The sequence below is a fragment of the Oncorhynchus masou genome, chromosome 33, assembly GCF_036934945.1.
Source record: "Oncorhynchus masou masou isolate Uvic2021 chromosome 33, UVic_Omas_1.1, whole genome shotgun sequence".
NCBI lineage: Eukaryota > Metazoa > Chordata > Actinopteri > Salmoniformes > Salmonidae > Oncorhynchus > Oncorhynchus masou.
Genome location: NC_088244.1, coordinates 8,947,064 through 8,972,866, shown reverse-complemented (window position 1 = coordinate 8,972,866; position 25,803 = coordinate 8,947,064). Strand labels below are relative to the sequence as shown.

Genomic DNA, 25,803 nt, shown 5'->3' with positions numbered 1-25,803 from the left:
AGGAAGATAGGTCGGGGAGGGAAAAATATCAGACACCTTCACCGAATCAGAACCGATCGGGACTACTCAGAAAACCCTCTGATATAGGAGGAAAAAATAGACCAAGGCATAGGAGAGATTCTCAGTATTATAGCAGGGAAGAAGATAGTGTAGAGAGAGAAGAGCAGTTTCCCCTGATAGAGCTACCCAACCCCCAAGCTGGGATAGAGGGCAACGAACCTACTGTTCGGGTCTATCGATCCTGGACACAGAGGGACGTAGAACATGCAGTAGAAGGAATTACACACCCTAAAACAGGAATGGCAGGTTTTGAGAGAGATTTAAACGGACTGGCGTCCAATTTCAGGCTAAACACAGGGGAGGTGGAAAGAGCAGTTAGAACCATAGTGGGAATCTCATCGTTAAATCATGCGACCCTGCTGACGTGAGTAACTACAGGCCCATTAGTATACTACCTGTGGTGTCAAAGGTTGTTGAAAAGTGTGTAGCAGAACAACTGATTGCCCACCTCAACAACAGCCCCTTCACATTACACTCCATGCAGTTTGGCTTCAGAGCGAAACACTCCACAGAAACGGCCAACTGCTTTCTTCTGGAAAATGTGAAGTCCAAGATGGACAAAGGGGGTGCTGTTGGGGCTGTGTTTCTGGACCTAAGGAAGGCTTTTGATACTGTTAACCATGAGATTCTCATCACAAAATTGTCCAAGTTCAACTTTTCCCCTGATGCCTTGAGATGGATGAAATCATACCTTGAAGGCAGAACTCAGTGTGTCAGAGTGAGCAATGAGCTGTCGCCCACTCGTAGCTATGATGTGGGCGTGCCCCAAGGGTCAATACCGGGGCCCCTCCTGTTCAGCCTGTACATTAATGATCTGCCTTCGGTCTGTACTGGGTCTGAAGTTCAAATGTATGCAGATGATACAGTGATATATGTGCATGCAAAGACCAAACAACAAGCTGCACAAGAACTCACTACTGTAATGGTCCAGGTTACAAAGTGGCTCAGTGACTCGTGTTTGCATCTCAATGTGAAAAAAACTGTTTGCATGTTCTTCACAAAGAGGGCAACAGATGCTACTGAGCCAGATGTCTATGTGTCAGGGGAGAAGCTCCAGGTGGTATCCGATTTTAAGTACCTTGGCATCATACTTGATTCCAACCTCTCTTTTAAAAAGCATGTGAAAAAGGTAATTCAAATAACTAAATTCAACCTAGCTAATTTCCGATTTATACGAAATTGTTTGACTACAGAGGTAGCAAAACTGTACTTCAACTCTATGATACTCCCCCACTTAACATACTGCTTGACTAGTTGGGCCCAAGCTTGCTGTACAACATTAAAACCTATTCAGTCTGTCTACAAACAGGCTCTCAAAGTGCTTGATAGGAAGCCCAATAGCCATCATCATTGTCACATCCTTAGAAAGCATGAGCTCTTGAGTTGGGAAAATCTTGTGCAATACACCGACGCATGTCTTGTATTCAAGATCCTTAATGGCCTGGCTCCCCCTCCGCTCAATATTTTTGTTAAACAGAAAACCCAGACATATGGCAGCAGATCCACAAGGTCTGCCATGAGAGGTGACTGTATAGTTCCCCTAAGGAAAAGCACCTTTAGTAAATCTGCATTCTCTGTGAGAGCTTCCCATGTCTGGAATACACTGCCATCAGACACACATAACTGCACCACATATCACACTTTCACAAAATGCTTGAAGACATGGCTAAAGGTCAATCAGATTTGTGAACATGGTCCCTAGCTGTGTGTTGCCGCTTTCCATGTTGTTTGTTGTCTGTAGCTTGTGAGGTGTGGAAACACTTTGTTGCTTTTATGAATTTTGTCTTGCTGCTTTTTGTTCTATGTTGCTCTGTCTGTATGCTACGTCTTGCTTGTCCTATGTTGCTCTGTCTGTATGCTATGTCTTGCTTGTCCTATGTTGCTATGTCTTGCTTGTTCTATGTTGCTATTGTCTATATTGTAATTGTTTTTAATAACCTGCCCAGGGACTGCAGTTGAAAATTAGCCGGCTGGCTAAAACCGGCACTTTTACTGAAACGTTGATTAATGTGCACTGTCCCTGTAAAAATACAAATAAACTCAAACTCAAACTCAAAGGATTAGTTTGCTGTGCGCGGAGCCTGGGTAACAACAGGGAATAATGGGGACATTATACAGTGGAGCGCGGGACTTGGAGCCATTTAGAGCAAAAATTACAGAACTCTGCGCTAACCTAACTGAACATTACCACCGACACGCCGACTTCTCTAAGGCAACTGAATGTACATAGGGAGAAAATGAGACAGTCAGTACCTAGAGCGTTTAAAAGATGTATTTAATGCCAACAGTGGTACGCCAGAACCAGCCCCCGGGGGGGGGATCAAAATAATCCCTATCATCAGCAACTAAACAGCCTTATTAACTGGAATGTGCGTTGAAATCAGTAAGGAGGTGAAAAAGAACTTAGTGGGGTGGGGGTTGGCAACTCTCACAGAGGTGAAAAGTAATGCGGTCCACCACGAACAGCACTGACAGACAGAAAAAAGGAAAAAAGATGTGGATCCTGTTGTCTAACTCCTCACAGGAGGCCTGTAAAGAGGACACTCTTGCTCTGTTCCTCTTCTTAGCTGACCATGGTCACAAAGTTAGTAAGGGGAAGTTACAGCTCTGGGAGAAACAAGTTCTCTATTTAGAATACACCATAACTCAGGAAGGGAGGACTCTCAATTCAACAAGGAAAACAGCCATTCTAGAAGCACCCAAACCATTGAACAAAAAACAGATGATGAGTTTCTTGGGAATGATTAACTATTGTAGAGCATGGGTCCCACACTTTGCATTGCACACGGGGTTACTTAGTAAATTGATCTATGGTAAGGCTATGACAGCTAAAGACAAAATAGTATGGACAAAAGTGGCAGAGGAACAGTTTGTGGCTATTAAACAGCTATTGATATCTGACACTGTTCTGGCCTTCCCTGGGTATGACCGTGAATTCACACGTACATGTCACCAGCAAGACATTTGTCTTGTATGATTATTCTGTTGAATATGCCAAACCTAACAACTGAGCGTTGTACCACTTTGAACCCCTCCACTCTAATTCCTATAGCCACAGATGGGAGCCCCCATGATTTGAGCCAGATCTAACTGATCTGCCTTTGCCAGATGCAGAAATAACTATGTTCGTTGACGGGTCTTCTAGGAAGAACCCAGATGGCTCAAATGCTACGGGTTATGCAGCAGTGACTCTCACTAAGGTGCTGGAAGCTGAAGCTTTACCAAAGAATTACTCTGCTCAACAAGCTGAAATTGTGGCCCTCACCAGGGCTTGTATATTAGGAAAGGGTAAATGCATTACGATACATACAGACAGTGCTAAAGCCTTTAACACTGTTCATGTATTCACAGCACCGTGGAGAAACAGGGGCATGATAACCACAGCAGGTAAACCCAGTACTCACGCGCAACTAATCTTAAATTTACTAGATTTTTTTTTTGCCATTTGTAAATGCGAGGCACATACTAAGGGCATGGATAGCGTCAGTATTGGGAATAGACGGGCAGATGAGGAAGTGAAGAGCGCGGGGGGGGGGGGGAAGCCACACTCACACATAGACTCACACTTAAAGGAGGAAGTTTATATCAACACCGAAATACTGAGGGAAAGTCAGCTTGGAGCCCCCATTAAGGAAATTACTAAATGGATCAAAAAGGGAGCCGTAGATAGAGGTATTTGGCACAATGGGGATCTTCCGATTTTACCAAAGTCACTGTTAAAATATGCAGCTATATTGTTACATGGGCAAAGCCATGTATCAACAGGGGGTATGGTAGGGTTATTTAAACAACACTTTGTAGCATATGGAATAACTAACTATTTTAAAAACGTTTGCTCACGGTGCACTAAACGTAATTTGAGAGTTGCCAGGATAGTCAGGAAAGATGCTAAAAACTAGCAGCTGATACGTTAGGTAGGCATCATAAGATTTGTGGTGTTTGTTTGGATTGAATTAGGCTTTGGGAGAGAGAGACTGGATGTCTGAATCGTAAAACATCGTGGTAATGGATTCCGATGGTTGTGATTGTTTGATTTAACTTAGTTAAACATTGTGTTCTGGTGTGTTTAGGTGGGATTCTTTGTTCCGGGACGGATGGTAGTTACCTAAAATAAGTAAATTAAAGGAGCCATGGGAGAATGCGAATGTATATTTATTAAATATAGGGGATTAAATTACGGATTTCTTACAATGAGAAATGTACGACATTTGCAGCAGAGGGGAAAAGTAATACATTGGATAATGTTATCAGGTTCAATTGTATCTAAGGGTAGCATGTTCATTTAAGTAAACACATACGTAGACCATGTTAAAAAAGCTTAAGATTAATGATTTGAGTCAAAGGGGAATTATAATTAGGTTATAGTTCACTTATTGAGTTTCTGAATCGAAGTAGCATAGTGAATGTTAGTTAGGCGTGTTGTCTCTCTTTTAGAAGTCTCCTTGGATTATAATTTTGGGGAGAGTGGGGGAGAGAGCAGCCATAAACAACCAAATTGAAAAAGGTCTGCAAATATATACACATAAAACAATTGTTAGAACTATTTGTTTTAGTGCAAATGTATTTTAAAGAGGACGCTCACATATGGAACCTTATGAGTTTTTATTTTATGGGTTTTAATTACACAGGTGATTATTTTTATTTTAAGGATAAAGGGTTCTTTGTATAATATGGTATGACCTTTTGACCTTATCGTGGCTATCTTTTGGGGTCTGATCAGCCCCGGGCGAGAGCCATTTGTATAATGAATTGTGGTCAGTTGGGTTACTAATTTTAAGGTAAATGAGTTATAATGGAATACTAGTTTGGAGTTTAGAATTATTGGTTGAATCACTGAAGCTGATTTACAATATTAGCTGGGAAGTTTTTGAATTGGCTATTATGGATTTGATATTACAACAGAAAATAGTTATATTTATCATAGAGAATAAATAGGGGTGATAAATTACTGTAGATAAGGTATTCCATGTTATTGTCAGATAGAATACTGCGGATCCCTGAAGTAGAGAGCTGGTAAAGTGTAGGAAGGATTTCGATATGGTTAGCATTTGTTCAGGCTCTGGTTAACCATTAGGAGGTCTTTTTAATAGTATTAAATTAAATTTGACAGGAATATAGGACATCTGTGGTGATTTAGAATTATTGTAAGGATTAAGATAGATTGATTAAGGAAATGTAAGGACTTTAGAGATGGCCACTTATAGACAGGTTTTTTTTCTAAAATCAAGGATTTTAGATAGTCAAACAGTGACACGTTTCGTGGCATTTTGAGAGATAGCAGAGAAAGGAGTTACTGTTTTAAATCAGTAAATATATATATATTTAAGAACATATATAAATAGCACAGATACTACTTAAACTAGATAAGACACTGGACAGAGAATTGATACAGGATTGGGATGAATGGATGCCCAAGAGAGAATTGGACATATATGATAATGTCAGAAAATAAGGATAATTTACTAATCCTACCTAAGTCATTATTTAGGTTATATAAGGTTGATACCTGGGCAGAGCCAGGTATCAAAAGGGGGGTGGGTAAGTTAGTGGCCACCCTCTCCCTTCTCGGGGAGAGGGTGGGGCTTCACATGGAAGCTGTTCGTCTGAGCTGTCTTATTGTGGGTGACATATTCCTGATACAGCAAGTCCTACTTGAGTATGCGGAGAGTGGTAATGTGACCCATGGTTTAGATGAGGATTGTGTTCCAAAATAAGCATAAGAGATCCCTAGATCTGGGTAGACAGGAAGTTAGAGTAAAGGTTGGGAAGGATCTCTCAATGGAGTTTTATGTAGACCAAAATGGAGTCTCTAACTACATGACAGTCTAGGACTCTGAGCCATTATGGCATCGGTGCAGGTTCCCATATTGATCGTGGACACAGGTCATAGCTCATTTGGAGAGAGAGGGCTATATGAATCCACTCACCCAGTATGGAAGGAGGTGGAGTATAGTGAAGGTGAGAGTTTTTGATTGTAATCAGGAGAGAGGGATGTATTGCATAAAGATACGCCTAACCATTTAAACAGTAATGAAGGAGAATCTAGGGTTGTGGTATGATGGATATGACCAGGTCTTGGTCGACACCCTAGTACGGTTCTGGGTAGAGGAGTTTAGGCCGGTATGGTAAAGCTGTTCACGAAAGCAGGAATGCCAGATAATGACAGTTGTATTGATTTGTACTATTTAAATCCCCAGGTTCCTCCCTTCACAGTGACCGGAGGAGATTATTACCGTTTGGCCCGGTACAGTACTCTTGGGAAATGATGTCAGGGCGAGGTTTTACCGACAGATTGGACAGGATTATGCTCCATTGTAATGCCTTTCACACTCATTCAACACCAAGACATGAAGTATAGCCAAACGGGAGAAAAGAGCTATTCCATCCGGGTCTCTTATTGACTAAGTATACATTGATAACATTGGGGTCCCAAGGGGGGTGCCAGATGAGTCAAAGCAAGAAATCAGATCCTAGCAGGATTAGAGTTAAGCATTTCCGGGGGGTCTACTCTCAATAAGAACGTGGATTAATTATATTTATGATGATCAACAGCGCTTTAACAAGTATACCAGAGATGCTATTAAAGGTGTTGCAGAACAGACTGAAGCAACCAGCTGGATGGCTTGGCAGAATAGAATTGCATTAGATATGTTAATGGCTGAAAAGGGAGAAGTATGAGTGATTATCGGGACCATGTTTGTGCTTACATCCCAAATAACACAGCTCCGGACGAATCAGTGCCCGAAGCCTCAGCTGGTTTGACCACCCTGGATCACTGTTTGGCAGAAAATTCTGGGGTGGATACTTCTCTGACTGATTGGGTTTGATAAGTATGTTTGGAAAATGGAAAAATGTTATGATCACTGTGTTATGGGCTACATTCACCTGTGTGACTGTTTTAGTTTAATGGGGCTGTTGTCTAATTCCCTGTGTATGAGGCCTTATTTCCAGGAGAAATCTATGACAATAGATGGTGCAGTATGGGCCGATTCCAGGTTCTGACCCGTGGAGGACTGAATGCATGTCTACAGAACAAGTGGACGAATCTGGATCGTTTATTTGTGGGGAATTTATATTTGATGAGACCATTTTTGATGTTTCGGGAGGCTAGGTTGTATCGCATCTCAATATTAGACTGTTTTTTTAATAAAGATTGTAACGAAAATCCTGATAGGAAGAGTTATGATTCTGATGTAGGCCTGAGAAACAGTTAAGGCGAATGCAACCAGTTGGGATATGTTTAGGTGACAGAAGGATCACAGCGCTTTTACGTGACAGTCTTTCTGTGGGGCAGGAGAAAAAAACGAGGCCTCTTGATTTGACACTGATCACTTCTATTAGAAGGGTTACAGTGCGAACAGTGAAACAATTGATACATCATGCCGCTAGAGGTACCGGATCAAGGCAAATAGGTGCCGGAACAATCAAAGTCAAATCTGAGAGGTTAAGCACTGGTTTTACCTGAGCGTAACCCAGAAACAAAGGACTAATTAGCCAGCTCTGTTGTTTAAGATTTTGTTGTCATGAAAGACTGATTGCGCTTATTGCTTCGAGTAGAACTGACATGCTTGGAACACTACCGAAAAGTGTTATTTGCATGTGAAAAATGTATGCTATATGTTGCATTTGCAATAAGCCTATTGTTTACGTTTTTGTTGGTGACACTTTGATATCTCGATAATTTGCAGTCCATCAAAAATCCGCATTTGTTTTTGAGCAGGATGAGTTAGTTTGAGCAATAAAAGCCCAATTCGCAGTCTTCTTAAATTAAACTTATTTTGACAGTAGGGAGCACACTGCAATGGAGGAGTTTAGGGAAGGAATGGCCTGATAAGGAGAAATAAAGCCCTGTTATGGCCTGATAAGGAGAAATAAAGCCCTGTTATGGCGTGATAAGGAGAAATAAAGCCCTGTTATGGCCTGATAAGGAGAAATAAAGCCCTGTTATGGCCTGATAAGGAGAAATAAAGCCCTGTTATGGCCTGATAACGAAACATAAAGCCCTGTAATGGCCTGATAACGAAACATAAAGCCCTGTTATGGCCTGATAAGGAGAAATAAAGCCATGTTATGGCCTGATAACGAAACATAAAGCCCTGTTATGGCCTGATAAGGAGAAATAAAGCCATGTTATGGCCTGATAACGAAACATAAAGCCCTGTTATGGCCTGATAAGGAGAAATAAAGCCCTGTTATGGCCTGATAACGAAACATAAAGCCCTGTTATGGCCTGATAAGGAGAAATAAAGCCCTGTTATGGCCTGATAACGAAACATAAAGCCCTGTTATGGCCTGATAAGGAGAAATAAAGCCATGTTATGGCCTGATAAGGAGAAATAAAGCCATGTTATGGCCTGATAACGAAACATAAAGCCCTGTTATGGCCTGATAAGGAGAAATAAAGCCCTGTTATGGCCTGATAAGGAAAAGGTTCATCTATTCCTGCCAGATAAGAGTTTCCTGTGAACTGACAGGTTTCCAAACTGAGAGGAAGAGTTGAGACCAATAATTGGCAGTAAAATCCCTGTTTTTTGAGCTGAATATAATCACACAGAGACACACTAATAAAAGAGAAGTTGTACTTCCAAACATATAAATGTACGAAGCTGTTTGGCTTGTCACTCATAGCCTGGAGTGACAGTCCTGGAATCCAAATTATTTTTTCTGTGAGAGTATGAACATCAACCACGCTGTTGCCTGATTATAAAAGGACATGAATAAAATGGAAAACAACCAAAAAAGACAGACTGTTACCTGATGGCACAAGGAGATGAATTAAAAGTTGTTTTTTTTAACTGCCAAACAGTACAGTGAGATGTCCTTATAAATGGTTACATAACTAACAATTGCAGATGTAAATGTCTAATTCATTCATCCAGCTATATTCCAGTCCGTTTGTATTTATTTATTACACGTGGTTAGATTAGATAGTTGTTTATTGTCTGTTGTTCACTGATATGTGTTTACGTGGTATAGGCTTGACATAACATCAAACAGAAACATTTGTGAAATTTATGAAAACAAAATGACAGCTTAAGCACTTTTTATCGCTCACTCCCTCTGGCCTTGTCCTGTACCCCCTTTCCTTGTACAGTGCCGTGAAAAATCATTTGCCCCCTTTCTGATTTTCCCACATTTTTGCATATTTTCAATACTGAATGTTAGCAGCTCTTCAACCAAAACCTAATATTAGATAAAGGTTTACCTTATTAAATTTAATTAAGAAATTAACAAAGTTATGCAACAGCCAATTCCCCTGTGTGAAAAAGTAAATGTTCTCTTTACAAGCAATAACTGGTTGTGCCACCTTTGGCTACAATGACTGCAACCAAATGCTTCCTGTAGTTGTTGATCAGTCTCTCACATCGCTGTGGGTGAATTTTGAACCACCCTTGCATGCAGAACTGCTTTAGCCCTGTGACTTTAGGTGGGGTCTCTATGCACAGGGTAGCCGAGTGGTTCGAGTGTAGAGGCGGCAGGGTGGCCTAGTGGTTAGAGTGTAGAGGCAGTCCTTCTCAGGGACAGAGAAGACAGGGACAGAGAAGATAAGGGTAGAGAAGACAGGGACAGAGAAGACGGGGACAGAGAAGACAGGGACAGAGAAGACAGAGAAGACAGAGACAGAGAAGACGGAGAAGACAGGGGCAGAGAAGACAGAGACAGAGAAGACAGGGACAGAGAAGACAGGGACAGAGAAGACAGGGGCAGAGAAGACAGGGGCAGAGAAGACCGGGGCAAAACATATTCCTTTCATCTTCTGCCTGAATCACTGGTCATTTTAATAATGGAACACTGGTCACTTTAATAATGGAACACTGGTCATTTTAATAATGGAACACTGGTCATTTTAATAATGGAACACTAGTCACTTTAATAATGGAACACTGGTCACTTTAATAATGGAACACTGGTCATTTTAATAATGGAACACTAGTCACTTTAATAATGGAACACTGGTCACTTTAATAATGGAACACTAGTCACTTTAATAATGGAACACTAGTCACTTTAATAATGGAACACTAGTCACTTTAATAATGGAACACTAGTCACTTTAATAATGGAACACTGGTCACTTTAATAATGGAACACTGGTCATTTTAATAATGGAACACTAGTCACTTTAATAATGGAACACTAGTCACTTTAATAATGGAACACTGGTCACTTTAATAATGGAACACTGGTCATTTTAATAATGGAACACTAGTCACTTTAATAATGGAACACTAGTCATTTTAATAATGGAACACTGGTCACTTTAATAATGGAACACTCATCACTTTAATAATGGAACACTGGTCACTTTAATAATGGAACACTGGTCACTTTAATAATGGAACACTGGTCATGTTAATAATGGAACACGGGTCATTTTAATAATGGAACACTAGTCACTTTAATAATGGAACACTGGTCACTTTAATAATGGAACACTGGTCATTTTAATAATGAAACACTAGTCACTTTAATAATGGAACACTGGTCACTTTAATAATGGAACACTAGTCACTTTAATAATGGAACACTAGTCACTTTAATAATGGAACACTAGTCACTTTAATAATGGAACACTAGTCACTTTAATAATGGAACACTGGTCACTTTAATAATGGAACACTGGTCATTTTAATAATGGAACACTAGTCACTTTAATAATGGAACACTAGTCACTTTAATAATGGAACACTAGTCACTTTAATAATGGAACACTAGTCACTTTAATAATGGAACACTGGTCACTTTAATAATGGAACACTGGTCATTTTAATAATGGAACACTAGTCACTTTAATAATGGAACACTAGTCATTTTAATAATGGAACACTGGTCACTTTAATAATGGAACACTCATCACTTTAATAATGGAACACTAGTCACTTTAATAATGGAACACTAGTCACTTTAATAATGGAACACTGGTCACTTTAATAATGGAACACTAGTCATTTTAATAATGGAACACTAGTCACTTTAATAATGGAACACTAGTCATTGTAATAATGGAACACTGGTCATTTTAATAATGGAACGCTGAGCCAATTGTGCGCCGCCCTATGGGACTCCCAATCACAGCCAGTTGTGATACAGCCTGGAATCGAACCAGGGTGTCTGTAGTGATGCCTCTAGCACTGAGATGCAGTGCCTTAGACCCTCTGTGCCACTCGGGAGCCCAAAGATAATGAAAGAGGACAACAGTCCAAGAACAGTAAAAGCCTGTGATGGTCTCTAACATCTCAGCATGTGAAAATGCATTTGCCCTTGTAAATGCGAACCACTTTTCTCAATACAATATCAGATGCCTTCCGAAACACTACACCAATACTTGTATTGAAGATTGATTAAATAGCACGCCTTGGCCAACTATAATTGCATGGTACAGATAATTATACATTCAGTATAATATTATAAAACTGGTATTTTTGGTCCTTACTGTACTATGGTTCTTACTATATTATGGTCCTTACTGTATTATGGTCCTTACTATATTATGGTCCTTACTGTACTATGGTCCTTACTATATTATGGTCCTTAGTGTATTATGGTCCTTACTGTACTATGGTCCTTACTGTATTATGGTCCTTACTGTATTATGGTCCTTACTGTATTATGGTCCTTACTGTATTATGGTCCTTACTGTATTATGGTCCTTACTATATTATGGTCCTTACTGTACTATGGTCCTTACTATATTATGGTCCTTACTGTACTATGGTCCTTACTGTATTATGGTCCTTACAGTACTATGGTCCTTACTGTACCATGGTCCTTACTGTACTATGGTCCTTACTATATTATGGTCCTTACTGTATTATGGTCCTTACTGTATTCTGGTCCTTACTGTATTATGGTCCTTACTGTACTATGGTCCTTACTGTATTATGGTCCTTACTGTACTATGGTCCTTACTGTACTATGGTCCTTACTATATTATGGTCCTTACTGTACTATGGTCCTTACTGTATTATGGTCCTTACTCTATTATGGTCCTTACTGTATTATGGTCCTTACTGTACTATGGTCCTTACTGTATTATGGTCCTTACTGTACTATGGTCCTTACTGTACTATGGTCCTTACTATATTATGGTCCTTACTGTATTATGGTCCTTACTGTACTATGGTCCTTACTGTATTATGGTCCTTACTGTATTATGGTCCTTACTGTATTATGGTCCTTACTGTAGTTTAGTCCTTACTGTAAATTCCCTTCGCAAGTTTCTGTGTCTGTCTCTTTCCAAATTGAATGCATCTCATCGTCCCTCTTCTCAGCTGCTATTTCTGGGAGACATCTCTCTCACCTCTCCACTGCCTCGTTCCAACACACCTGCCCTGTGCTGTGACCTCACCCACGTCCTCTCCAGCTCCAGCTCAGGGCATTTGCCCTTCCAGCGGAAGAGTCTGAACAGCGCCTGACGTACCTCCTGATTGCGAATGCCAAAGATAAGTGGGTTGATGCAGGGAGGCACCATGATGAGGATCAGGAGGGCGATGTGCAGAGTTCCAGCAGACAGCGAGGTCCCAGCCCCGGAGAGGGTGGTCATCATGGCCCCTGTGCCCTCCAGCTCCCACAGAGCATCCGAGGTGATCTTGAGGAGCATAGGGAGTAGCTGCAGGAACAACATCCCACAGTAGAAAAGCACAGTGTTGCGCGCCCGAGTGTTCACCGTGTTGAAGGTCACCACAGCTTTGCGAGCGTCCTGGTACATCCGTCCATAGGCAAAGACGTAGCTGAGGATGCAGAGCAGGGTGAAGATGAAGTCCACCAGCTTGCGGGTGATAGCCGCTGCCCTGGGGAAACCCATGTGGCGTTCCACGGTGTAAGGCTCACATATGAGTCCAGAGGTTGCTGTGCCGTACTCCCCTTCCCCCTGGTGTAGCAGGGTGAAGTTAACGCAGCCAACGCTGATGGACAAGACCCAGGTGAGGCAGATGGTGAGGCGCAGGCGCAGAGGGGTGAGGATGGACAGGTAGTGGATGGCATGGCACACATACAGGTATCGCTCAATGGCCATGCAGGAGATGGTGATGAGGGTGCTGAAGATGCAGACGCTGCCGGTGAAATACTGGAGGAGGCACAAGGTGTTAAAGTTCATTGTGCTTCTCTGCAGTAAGCAGTGGGTCACAAAGGGGCCCAAATTGATGGTTTGCACCATGTCACTCAGAATCAAGTTCTTCAGCAGGGCGTAGCGTGGCTCCCAAGATAGGTCTTCCGAGCATCCCAGTCCCAACAAAGTGAATCCGTTCACAGCCAAAGACAGGATTGTGAGCATCAAGAACACAAAAACCAGCACATTCACAACTGCATCAAATGGCATTATGAACAAAAAGAGGCAGCCTCCTAGGTCGAAGTTGCGCTTGTCATCTTCCGTTCCGTTCTCAAAAGTATGAGCAACGCATGGACCCGTGCGGTTGAACACCTGAGTGGAATTCATGATGAACTTATGAGCCATGGTCAAGCCGAGTGCATGGCTTTACTCCTTTATATTCTCTCTTTCTCTTTCTTTCTTTCTCTCTCTCTCTCCCTCTCCCTCTCCCTCTCCCTCTCTCTCTCTCTCTCTCTCTCTCTCTCTCACTCTCTCATCCACTCTCTCTCTCTCTCTCTCTCTCTCTCTCTCTCTCTCTCTCTCTCTCAATTCCTTCAATTCAATTCAAGGGGCTTTATTGGCATGGGTAACATGTGTTAACATTGCCAAAGCTAGTAAGGTAGATAATATATAAAGTGAAATAAACAATAACAATTAACAGTAGACATCACACATACAGAAGTTTCAAAACAATAAAGACATTACAAATGTCATATTATATATATATATACAGTGTTTTTACAATGTACATTATATTCTCTCTCTCTGTCTCTCCCTCTCTCTCTCCCCCCCTCTCTCTCTCCCTCTCTCCCCCCCTCTCCCTCTCTCCCCCTCTCTCGCTCTCTCTCTCTCCCCCTCTCGCTCTCTCGCTCTCTCCCCCTCTCTCTCTCCCCCCCTCTCTCTCTCTCTCTCTCACTCTCTCGCTCTCTCTCTCTCCCCCTCTCTCGCTCTCTCGCTCTTTCTCTTTCTCTCTCTCTCTCTCTCTCTCTCTCTCTCTCTCTCTCTCCCCCTCTCTCTCTCTCTCTCCCTCTCTCGCTCTCTCCCTCTCACTCTCTCTCTCCCCCTCTCCCTCTCTCTCTCTCTCTCCCTCTCTCGTGCAAGCGCTCTAGAAGGGTGCTGAGACTGTGTCCACCTGTTGAATCAGCGGTTGCAGACTTTCATGTTATCTGTTGCTAAATTTGCTTACAGTCACCATATGTTTAAATGTATATTTTATTTACACTTTATTTTGGTTATTCATTGATATTTGTTGGTATGATAATAAATAATGACAGTAAAAATAGCCAAATAGTCATCATCACCTTCATCCTCATCACCTTCATCATCCTTGTAATTTTCATTGTCGACTAGTTTTCTATATAAAAAAAATATATATTTAAAGTAATTGTGTAAAATAGTTTTCCTTCCAATAAATGGTAATGAAGTATGTTAAAAAGCAGCTTTTCTGTGTTGGAATGGTCGTCATAGTGAGGAGACCAAGGCGCAGCGTGGTAAGCGAACATAACTCTTTAATAAAAGAGAGAACACTGAACAAAACTAAACAAAACGAACCGTGAAGCAATATGGCAAGTAAACATAGAATCACAACCCACAAAATAACCAGGGAATATGGCTACCTAAATATGGTTCTCAATCAGAGACAACGATAAACAGCTGCCTCTGATTGAGAACCAATCTAGGCAACCATAGACATATAAACACCTAGATTGAAAAAAAACATAGACAAGCAAAACCCCTAGACAATACAGAAACTAAACAACTAAACAAACCACCCTTGTCACACCCTGAATTAACCATATAATAAAGAAAACTAAGATAACTAAGGTCAGGGTGTGACAGTTTCCCCCGCCAAAGGTGCGACTTTGGTTCTGGACGCCACCCCCTTCTTTACACTGAGTCCGCTCTTGTAGCACTGACCCGTGGATCATCGCCGGATGCTCTGGACTGCGGATCCTCACTGTAGGCCCCGGGCTGAGGACCCTCGCTGTGTGGATTATCGCCGGATGTTCTGGACTGGGGACCGTCACTGGAGACCCCGGGCTGGGGCCCATTGTTGAAGATTCCGGACTGGGAACCGTCGTTGGAGGTTCCGTACTGGGGCCCGGCGTTGGAGGTTCCAGACTGGGGCCCGTCGCTGGAGGTTCCGGACTGTGGCCCATCGTTGGAGGTTCCGGACTGGGTACTGTCACCGGACGCTCTGGACTGGGTACGGTCGCCGGACGCTCTGGACTGGGTACTGTCTCCGGACGCTCTGGACTGGGTACTGTCGCCGGACGCTCTGGACTGGGTACTGTCGCCGGACGCTCTGGACTGGGTACTGTCACCGGACACTCTGGACTGGGTACTGTCACCGGACACTCGGGAATGCCAAGGCGCACTGTAGGCCTGGTGCGTGGTGCCAGAACTGGTGGTTCCGGGCTGGGGATACGCACCTCAGGGCGAGTGCGAGGAGAAGGAAGAGGGCGTACTAGATCCTGGAGGCGCACTGGAGGTCTGGAGTGTAGAGCTGACACTCTACTGTATGTACCCTCACTACTGTATATACCCTCACTACTGTATATACCCTCACTACTGTATATAGCCTCACTACTGTATAGAGCCTCACTACTGTATAGAGCCTGTCTACTGTATATAGCCTCACTACTGTATAGAGCCTCTCTACTGTATATAGCCTCTCTACTGTATAGAGCCTCTCTATTGTATATAGCCTCACTACTGTATATAGCCTCACTACTGTACATAGCCTCACTACTGTACATAGCCTCTCTACTGTATATAGCCTCACTACTGTATATAGCCTCACTACTGTATAGAGCCTCACTACTGTATAGAGCCTCACTACTGTATAGAGCCTCTCTACTGTATATAGCCTCTCTACTGTATAGAGCCTCACTACTGTATAGAGCCTCACTACTGTATAGAGCCTCTCTACTGTATAGAGCCTCTCTACTGTATAGAGTCTCTCTACTGTATATAGCCTCTCTACTGTATATAGCCTCACTACTGTATATAGCCTCTCTACTGTATATAGCCTCACTACTGCATATAGCTTCTCTACTGTATATAGCTTCTCTACTGTATATAGCCTCTCTACTGTATATAGCCTCTCTACTGTATATAGCCTCACTAATGTATATAGCCTCACTACTGTACATAGCCTGTCTACTGTATATAGCCTCTCTACTGTATATAGCCTCTCTACTGTATAGAGCCTGTCTACTGTATATAGCCTCTCTACTGTATATAGCCTCACTACTGTATATAGCCTGTCTACTGTATATAGCCTCTCTACTGTATATAGCCTCTCTACTGTATAGAGCCTCTCTACTGTATATAGCCTCTCTACTGTATATAGCCTCACTACTGTATATAGCCTCTCTACTGTATATAGCCTCACTACTGTATATAGCCTCACTACTGTATATAGCCTCACTACTGTATAGAGCCTCACTATTGTATATAGCCTCACTACTGTATATAGCCTCACTACTGTATAGAGCCTCACTACTGTATATAGCCTCACTACTGTATATAGCCTGTCTACTGCATATAGCCTGTCTACTGTATATAGCCTCACTACTGTATATAGCCTCACTACTGTATATAGCCTCACTACTGTATATAGCCTGTCTACTGTATATAGCCTCGCTACTGTATATAGCCTCGCTACTGTATATAGCCTGTCTACTGTATAGAGCCTCTCTACTGTATAGAGCCTCACTACTGTATAGAGCCTCTCTACTGTATATAGCCTCACTACTGTATATAGCCTGTCTACTGTATAGAGCCTGTCTACTGTATATAGCCTGTCTACTGTATAGAGCCTGACTACTGTATATAGCCTCACTACTGTATATAGCCTCACTACTGTATATAGCCTCACTACTACCCTATGGCAGTTTAGTGTGCTGGCTCCACCACTATGGCAGTTTAGTGTGCTGGCTCCACCACTATGGCAGTTTCTGGATGATAGTCAAAGCTTTTGAAACTTTAGGAGACAATGTTTTAAATCCATTTATATCTAGAAAATCGCAAAAATATATATTTTTTACATTAATAATTATCACCCGCAGGGCTATTGTCATGAATCTTGTCCTGTAGGCTAAACTGATCTATTTCCTGCTAGATGGGCCAGCTGCAAAGTCATAATGGGCTATATTGTCAAAAATGGACATTTTGTTTTGCTTTTTGGTCACAATTTCAGGTTATGGTTAGGCATTAGGGTTAGCCGTGTGGTTAATGTTAGGGTTAGTTTTTAAATCAGTGTGGTTTGGGTTTGGTTTAGCATCCAATTTCATGACTCTGTGGCTGTGCCAGCTAGAGACCACTCTGCAGAGCTGCCTTCATGATAATAAATGCAAACCTGAGTTTTATCCAAGGGATACCTGGCCAAGAAGGCAGCTGCTCCTGTATAAACAATAATATAAGATATAATAACATACTCTCAGAACATTCAATATAAAATACAACACCTGCCTGTTGATCAATGAGACCTATAAGCAATAGACCAATAAGAAAGAGAGTTCCAAACATCTCTGCCAATAACAGATCGTTGTCAGTTTTCCCCTCCCCACTCCACTCCCAGACAAGTCCAAGCAAAATTATTGCTTGAGAAATGACTCTTTGCTAAGAAGCTATTTTTGTTTGTTTTCAATTCAAATGGTCAAAAATAATCACAGTAAGGTTCTTAATTGTTCCCCAGAAAAAAATTGATATTGACATTTTTTTTTTTTAACTGCTGCATTTGACCTGAAAACATTTATCCACATCCCACTGTGTTGTTCTCATCCTCACTGCTTGGACAGAGAAGACAGGGACAGAGTAGACAGGGACAGAGAAGACAGGGGCAGAGAAGACGGGGACAGAGAAGACAGGGGCAGAGAAGACGGGGGCAGAGAAGACGGGGACAGAGAAGACGGGGACAGAGAAGACGGGGACAGAGAAGACGGGGACAAAGAAGACGGGGACAGAGAAGACGGGGACAGAGAAGACACGGGCAGAGAAGACGGGGGCAGAGAAGACGGGGGCAGAGAAGACGGGGGCAGAGAAGACGGGGGCAGAGAAGACGGGGGCAGAGAAGACGGGGGCAGAGAAGACGGGGACAGAGGAGACAGGGACAGAGATGACAGGGACAGAGAAGACAGGGACAGAGAAGACAGAGAAGACAGAGACAGAGAAGACAGGGACAGAGAAGATAAGGATAGAGAAGACAGGGACAGAGAAGACAGGGACAGAGAAGACGGGGACAGAGAAGATAAGGGTAGAGAAGACAGGAACAGAGAAGACAGGGACAGAGAAGATAAGGGTAGAGAAGACAGGGACAGAGAAGACAGGGACAGAGAAGATAAGGGTAGAGAAGACAGGGACAGAGAAGACAGGGGCAGAGAAGACGGGGACAGAGAAGATAAGGGTAGAGAAGACAGGAACAGAGAAGACAGGGACAGAGAAGATAAGGGTAGAGAAGACAGGGACAGAGAAGACAGGGACAGAGAAGATAAGGATAGAGAAGACAGGGACAGAGAAGACAGGGACAGAGAAGACGGGGACAGAGAAGATAAGGGTAGAGAAGACAGGAACAGAGAAGACAGGGACAGAGAAGATAAGGGTAGAGAAGACAGGGACAGAGAAGATAAGGGTAGAGAAGACAGGGACAGAGAAGACAGGGGCAGAGAAGACGGGGACAGAGAAGATAAGGGTAGAGAAGACAGGGACAGAGAAGATAAGGGTAGAGAAGACAGGGACAGAGAAGACAGAGACAGAGAAGACAGAGACAGAGAAGACGGGGACAGAGAAGACGGGGGCAGAGAAGACAGGTACAGAGAAGACAGGGACAGAGAAGACAGGGACAGAGAAGACAGAGAAGACAGAGACAGAGAAGACAGGGACAGAGAAGATAAGGGTAGAGAAGACAGGGACAGAGAAGACAGGGACAGAGAAGACAGGGACAGAGAAGACAGGGGCAGAGAAGACAGGGGCAGAGAAGACAGGGGCAGAGAAGACGGGGACGGATAAGATAAGGGTAGAGAAGACAGGGACAGAGAAGACAGGGACAGCGTAGATAAGGGTAGAGAAGACAGGGACAGAGAAGACAGGGACAGAGAAGACAGGGACAGAGAAGACAGGGACAGAGAAGACAGATAAGACAGAGACAGAGAAGAGAGGGACAGAGAAGACAGAGACAGAGAAGACAGGGGCAGAGAAGACAGGGGCAGAGAAGACAGGGGCAGAGAAGACGGGGACGGATAAGATAAGGGTAGAGAAGACAGGGACAGAGAAGACAGGGACAGCGTAGATAAGGGTAGAGAAGACAGGGACAGAGAAGACAGGGACAGAGAAGACAGGGACAGAGAAGACAGGGACAGAGAAGACAGATAAGACAGAGACAGAGAAGAAAGGGACAGAGAAGACAGAGACAGAGAAGACAGGGGCAGAGAAGACAGGGGCAGAGAAGATAAGGGCAGAGAAGACGGGGACAGAGAAGATAAGGGTAGAGAAGACAGGGACAGAGAAGATAAGGGTAGAGAAGACAGGGACAGAGAAGACAGAGACAGAGAAGACAGAGACAGAGAAGACGGGGACAGAGAAGACGGGGGCAGAGAAGACAGGTACAGAGAAGACAGGGACAGAGAAGACAGGGACAGAGAAGACAGGGACAGAGAAGATAAGGGTAGAGAAGACAGGGACAGAGAAGACAGGGACAGAGAAGACAGGGACAGAGAAGACAGGGGCAGAGAAGACAGGGGCAGAGAAGACAGGGACAGAGAAGACAGGGACAGAGAAGACAGGGGCAGAGAAGACAGGGGCAGAGAAGACAGGGGCAGAGAAGACGGGGACGGATAAGATAAGGGTAGAGAAGACAGGGACAGAGAAGACAGGGACAGCGTAGATAAGGGTAGAGAAGACAGGGACAGAGAAGACAGGGACAGAGAAGACAGGGACAGAGAAGACAGATAAGACAGAGACAGAGAAGAAAGGGACAGAGAAGACAGAGACAGAGAAGACAGGGGCAGAGAAGACAGGGGCAGAGAAGATAAGGGTAGAGAAGACAGGGACAGAGAAGACAGGGACAGAGAAGACAGAGACAGAGAAGACAGGGACAGAGAAGAGAGAGAAGACAGGGGCAGAGAAGACAGAGAAGACAGGGGCAGAGAAGACAGAGAAAACAGGGACAGAGAAGACAAGGGCAGAGAAGACGGGGGCAGAGAAGACGGGGACAGAGGAGACGGGGACAGAGAAGACAGGGACAGAGAAGACTGGGACAGAGATGACAGGGACAGAGAAGACAGGGACAGAGAAGACAGAGAAGACAGGGACAGAGAAGACGGGGACAGAGAAGACGGGGACAGAGAAGACGGGGACAGAGAAGACTGGGACAGAGAAGACAGGGACAGAGAAGACAGGGACAGAGAAGACGGGCAGAGAAGACAGAGAAGACAGGGACAGAGAAGATAAGGGTAGAGAAGACAGGGACAGAGAAGACAAGGACAGAGAAGACGGGGGCAGAGAAGACGGGGACAGAGAAGACAGGGACAGAGAAGACAGGGACAGAGAAGACAGATAAGACAGAGACAGAGAAGAAAGGGACAGAGAAGACAGAGACAGAGAAGACAGGGGCAGAGAAGACAGGGGCAGAGAAGATAAGGGCAGAGAAGACGGGGACAGAGAAGATAAGGGTAGAGAAGACAGGGACAGAGAAGATAAGGGTAGAGAAGACAGGGACAGAGAAGACAGAGACAGAGAAGACAGAGACAGAGAAGACGGGGACAGAGAAGACGGGGGCAGAGAAGACAGGTACAGAGAAGACAGGGACAGAGAAGACAGGGACAGAGAAGACAGAGAAGACAGAGACAGAGAAGACAGGGACAGAGAAGATAAGGGTAGAGAAGACAGGGACAGAGAAGACAGGGACAGAGAAGACAGGGACAGAGAAGACAGGGGCAGAGAAGACAGGGGCAGAGAAGACAGGGGCAGAGAAGACGGGGACGGATAAGATAAGGGTAGAGAAGACAGGGACAGAGAAGACAGGGACAGCGTAGATAAGGGTAGAGAAGACAGGGACAGAGAAGACAGGGACAGAGAAGACAGGGACAGAGAAGACAGGGACAGAGAAGACAGATAAGACAGAGACAGAGAAGAAAGGGACAGAGAAGACAGAGACAGAGAAGACAGGGGCAGAGAAGACAGGGGCAGAGAAGATAAGGGTAGAGAAGACAGGGACAGAGAAGACAGGGACAGAGAAGACAGGGACAGAGAAGACAGAGACAGAGAAGACAGGGACAGAGAAGAGAGAGAAGACAGGGGCAGAGAAGACAGAGAAGACAGGGGCAGAGAAGACAGAGAAAACAGGGACAGAGAAGACAGGGGCAGAGAAGACGGGGGCAGAGAAGACGGGGACAGAGGAGACGGGGACAGAGAAGACAGGGACAGAGAAGACTGGGACAGAGATGACAGGGACAGAGAAGACAGGGACAGAGAAGACAGAGAAGACAGGGACAGAGAAGACGGGGACAGAGAAGACGGGGACAGAGAAGACGGGGACAGAGAAGACTGGGACAGAGAAGACAGGGACAGAGAAGACAGGGACAGAGAAGACGGGCAGAGAAGACAGAGAAGACAGGGACAGAGAAGATAAGGGTAGAGAAGACAGGGACAGAGAAGACAAGGACAGAGAAGACGGGGGCAGAGAAGACGGGGACAGAGAAGACAGGGACAGAGAAGACAGGGACAGAGAAGACAGGGACAGAGAAGACAGGGACAGAGAAGACAGAGAAGACAGAGACAGAGAAGACAGGGACAGAGAAGATAAGGATAGATAAGACAGGGACAGAGAAGACAGGGACAGAGAAGACAGGGACAGAGAAGACAGGGACAGAGAAGACAGATAAGACAGAGACAGAGAAGACAGGGACAGAGAAGACAGAGAAGACAGGGGCAGAGAAGACAGACAGAGAAGACAGAGAAGACAGGGACAGAGAAGACAGGGGCAGAGAAGACAGGGGCAAAACATATTGCTTTCATCTTCTGCCTGAATCACTGGTCATTTTAATAATGGAACACTGGTCACTTTAATAATGGAACACTGGTCACTTTAATAATGGAACACTGGTCATTGTAATAATGGAACACTAGTCACTTTAATAATGGAACACTGGTCACTTTAATAATGGAACACTGGTCATTGTAATAATGGAACACTAGTCACTTTAATAATGGAACACTGGTCACTTTAATAATGGAACACTGGTCATTTTAATAATGGAACACTAGTCACTTTAATAATGGAACACTGGTCACTTTAATAATGGAACACAAGTCACTTTAATAATGGAACACTCGTCACTTTAATAATGGAACACTAGTCACTTTAATAATGGAACACTGGTCAATTTAATAATGGAACACTGGTCATTTTAATAATGGAACACTAGTCACTTTAATAATGGAACACTAGTCATTTTAATAATGGAACACTAGTCATTTTAATAATGGAACACTGGTCATTTTAATAATGGAACGCTGAGCCAATTGTGCGCCGCCCTATGGGACTCCCAATCACAGCCAGTTGTGATACAGCCTGGAATCGAACCTGAGAACACTGAGATGCAGTGCCTTAGACCTCTGTGCCACTCGGGAGCCCAAAGATAATGAAAGAGGACAACAGTCCAAGAACAGTAAAAGCCTGTGATGGTCTCTAACATCTCAGCATGTGAAAATGCATTTGCCCTTGTAAATGAGAACCACTTTTCTCAATACAATATCAGATGCCTTCCGAAACACTACACCAATACTTGTATTGAAGATTGATTAAATAGCACGCCTTGGCCAACTATAATTGCATGGTACAGATAATTATACATTCAGTATAATATTATAAAACTGCTATTTTTGGTCCTTACTGTACTATGGTTCTTACTATATTATGGTCCTTACTGTATTATGGTCCTTACTATATTATGGTCCTTACTGTATTATGGTCCTTACTATATTATGGTCCTTACTGTACTATGGTCCTTACTATATTATGGTCCTTACTATATTATGGTCCTTACTGTACTATGGTCCTTACTATATTATGGTCCTTACTGTATTATGGTCCTTACAGTACTATGGTCCTTACTATATTATGGTCCTTAGTGTATTATAGTCCTTAGTGTATTATGGTCCTTACTGTACTATGGTCCTTACTGTATTATGGTCCTTACTGTACTATGGTCCTTACTATATTATGGTCCTTACTGTACTATGGTCCTTACTGTATTATGGTCCTTACTGTATTATGGTCCTTACTGTACTTTGGTCCTTACTGTATTATGGTCCTTACTGTACTATGGTCCTTACTGTACTATGGTCCTTACTGTATTATGGTCCTTACTGTACTATGGTCCTTACTGTATTATGGTCCTTACTGTACTATGGTCCTTACTGTACTATGGTCCTTACTGTATTATGGTCCTTACTGTACTATGGTCCTTACTGTATTATGGTCCTTACTGTATTATGGTCCTTACTGTACTATGGTCCTTACTGTACTATGGTCCTTACTATATTATGGTCCTTACTGTACTATGATCCTTACTGTACTTTGGTCGTTACTGTAATTTAGTCCTTACTGTAAATTCCCTTCGCAAGTTTCTGTGTCTGTCTCATTCCAAATTGAATGCATCTCATCGTCCCTCTTCTCAGCTGCTATTTCTGGGAGACATCTCTCCCACCTCTCCTCTGCCTCGTTCCAACACACCTGCCCTGTGCTGTGACCTCACCCACGTCCTCTCCAGCTCCAGCTCAGGGCATTTGCCCTTCCAGCGGAAGAGTCTGAACAGCGCCTGACGTACCTCCCAATTGCGAATGCCAAAGATAAGTGGGTTGATGCAGGGAGGCACCATGATGAGGATCAGGAGGGAGATGTGCAGAGTTCCAGCGGACAGCGGGGTCCCAGCCCTGGAGAGGGCGGTCATCATGGCCCCTGTGCCCTCCAGCTCCCACAGAGCATCCGAGGTGATCTTGAGGAACATAGGGAGTAGCTGCAGGAACAACATCCCACAGTAGAAAAGCACAGTGTTGCGCGCTCGAGTGTTCACCGTGTTGAAGGGCACCACAGCGTTGCGGGCGTCCTGGTACATCCGTACATAGGCAAAGAAGTAGCTGAGGATGCAGAGCAGGGTGAAGATGAAGCCCACCAGCTTGCGGGTGATAGCCGCTGCCCTGGGGAAACCCATGTGGCGTTCCACGGTGTCAGGCTCACATATGAGTCCAGAGGTTGCTGTGCCGTACTCCCCTTCCCCCTGGTGTAGCAGGGTGAAGTTAACGCAGCCAACGCTGATGGACAAGACCCAGGTGAGGCAGATGGTGAGGCGCAGGCGCAGAGGGGTGAGGATGGACAGGTAGTGGATGGCATGGCACACATACAGGTATCGCTCAATGGCCATGCAGGTGATGGTGATGAGGGTGCTGAAGATGCAGACGCTGCCAGTGAAATACTGGAGGAGGCACAAGGTGTTAAAGTTCATTGTGCTTCTCTGCAGTAAGCAGTGGGTCACAAAGGGGCCCAAATTGATGGTTTGCACCATGTCACTCAGAATCAAGTTCTTCAGCAGGGCGTAGCGTGGCTCCCAAGATAGGTCCTCCGAGTGTCCCAGTCCCAACAAAGTGAATCCGTTCACAGCCAAAGACAGGATTGTGAGCATCAAGAACACAAAAACCAGCACATTCACGACTGCATCAAATGGCATTATGAACAAAAAGAGGCAGCCTCCTTGGTCGAAGTTGCGCTTGTCATCTTCCGTTCCGTTCTCAAAAGTATGAGCAACGCATGGACCCGTGCGGTTGAACACCTGAGTGGAATTCATGATGAACTTATGAGCCATGGTCGAGCCGAGCGCATGGCTTTACTCCTTTTATATTCTCTCTCTCTTTCTCTCTCGCTCTCTCTCTCGCTTTCTCTCTCTCTCGCTCTCTCTCTTTCTCTCTCGCTCTCTCTCTCTTTCCCCCTCTCTCTCTCTGTCTCTCCCTCTCTCGCTCTCTCTCTCTCTCTCTCTCTCCCTCTCTCGCTCTCTCTCTCTCCCCCTCTCTCTCTCTCTGTCTCTCCCTCTCTCTCTCTCTCTCCCTCTCTCGTGCGCGCACTCTAGAAGGGTGCTGAGACTGTGTCCACCTGTTGAATCAGCGGTTGCAGACTTTCATGTTATCTGTTACTAAATTTGCTTACAGTCACCATATGTTTAAATGTAAATAAAATATACACTTTATTTTGGTTATTCATTGATATTTGTTGGTATGATCATAAATAATGACAGTAAAAATAGCCAAATAGTCATCATCACCTTCATCCTCATCACCTTCATCATCCGTGTAATTGTCATTGTCGATTAGTTTTCTATATAAAAAAATATATATATTTAAAGTAATTGTGTAAAATAGTTTTCCTTCCAAAAAATGGTAATGAAGTATGTTAAAAAGCAGCTTTTCTGTGTTGGAATGGTCGTCATAGTGAGGAGACCAAGGCACAGCGTGGTAAGCGAACATAACTCTTTAATAAAAGAGAGAACACTGAACAAAACTAAACAAAACGAACCGTGAAGCAATATGGCAAGTAAACATAGAATCACAACCCACAAAATAACCAAGGAATATGGCTACCTAAATATGGTTCCCAATCAGAG

At 43.8% G+C, this 25,803-nt stretch overlaps 2 protein-coding genes across 2 annotated transcripts; both read right to left on the bottom strand.

Moving 5' to 3' along the window:
* Positions 1–12,328: 12,328 nt before the first annotated feature.
* Positions 12,329–13,513, bottom strand: LOC135527646 (olfactory receptor 5AN1-like). The gene has a single exon (XM_064956131.1). It carries the CDS (start codon positions 13,511–13,513, stop codon positions 12,329–12,331), a length of 1,185 nt encoding a protein of 394 aa, XP_064812203.1.
* Positions 13,514–15,034: 1,521 nt separating this feature from the next.
* On the bottom strand, positions 15,035–25,011 carry LOC135527645 (olfactory receptor 5AN1-like). Its single transcript, XM_064956130.1, has 3 exons — positions 23,908–25,011; positions 15,439–15,621; positions 15,035–15,295 (listed from the first exon to the last, which is right to left on the bottom strand). The coding sequence occupies exons 1-3, from the start codon at positions 25,009–25,011 to the stop codon at positions 15,035–15,037; spliced, it is 1,548 nt and encodes a 515-aa protein (XP_064812202.1).
* Between the last annotated feature and the right edge of the window lie 792 nt (positions 25,012–25,803).

Bases quoted from the DNA above. Each gene is read 5' to 3' on its own strand.
- LOC135527646 (XM_064956131.1), bottom strand. From the start codon at position 13,513: ATGGCTCATAAGTTCATCATGAATTCCACTCAGGTGTTCAACCGCACG.
- LOC135527645 (XM_064956130.1), bottom strand. From the start codon at position 25,011: ATGGCTCATAAGTTCATCATGAATTCCACTCAGGTGTTCAACCGCACG. The intron at 15,622-23,907 runs GTGAGGTCACAG...GTGCGCCTCCAG, and splicing joins TGGAGCTGGAGAGGACGTGG to GATCTAGTACGCCCTCTTCC. The intron at 15,296-15,438 runs GTACCCAGTCCA...GATGGGCCACAG, and splicing joins GTCCAGAGCGTCCGGCGACA to TCCGGAACCTCCAGCGACGG.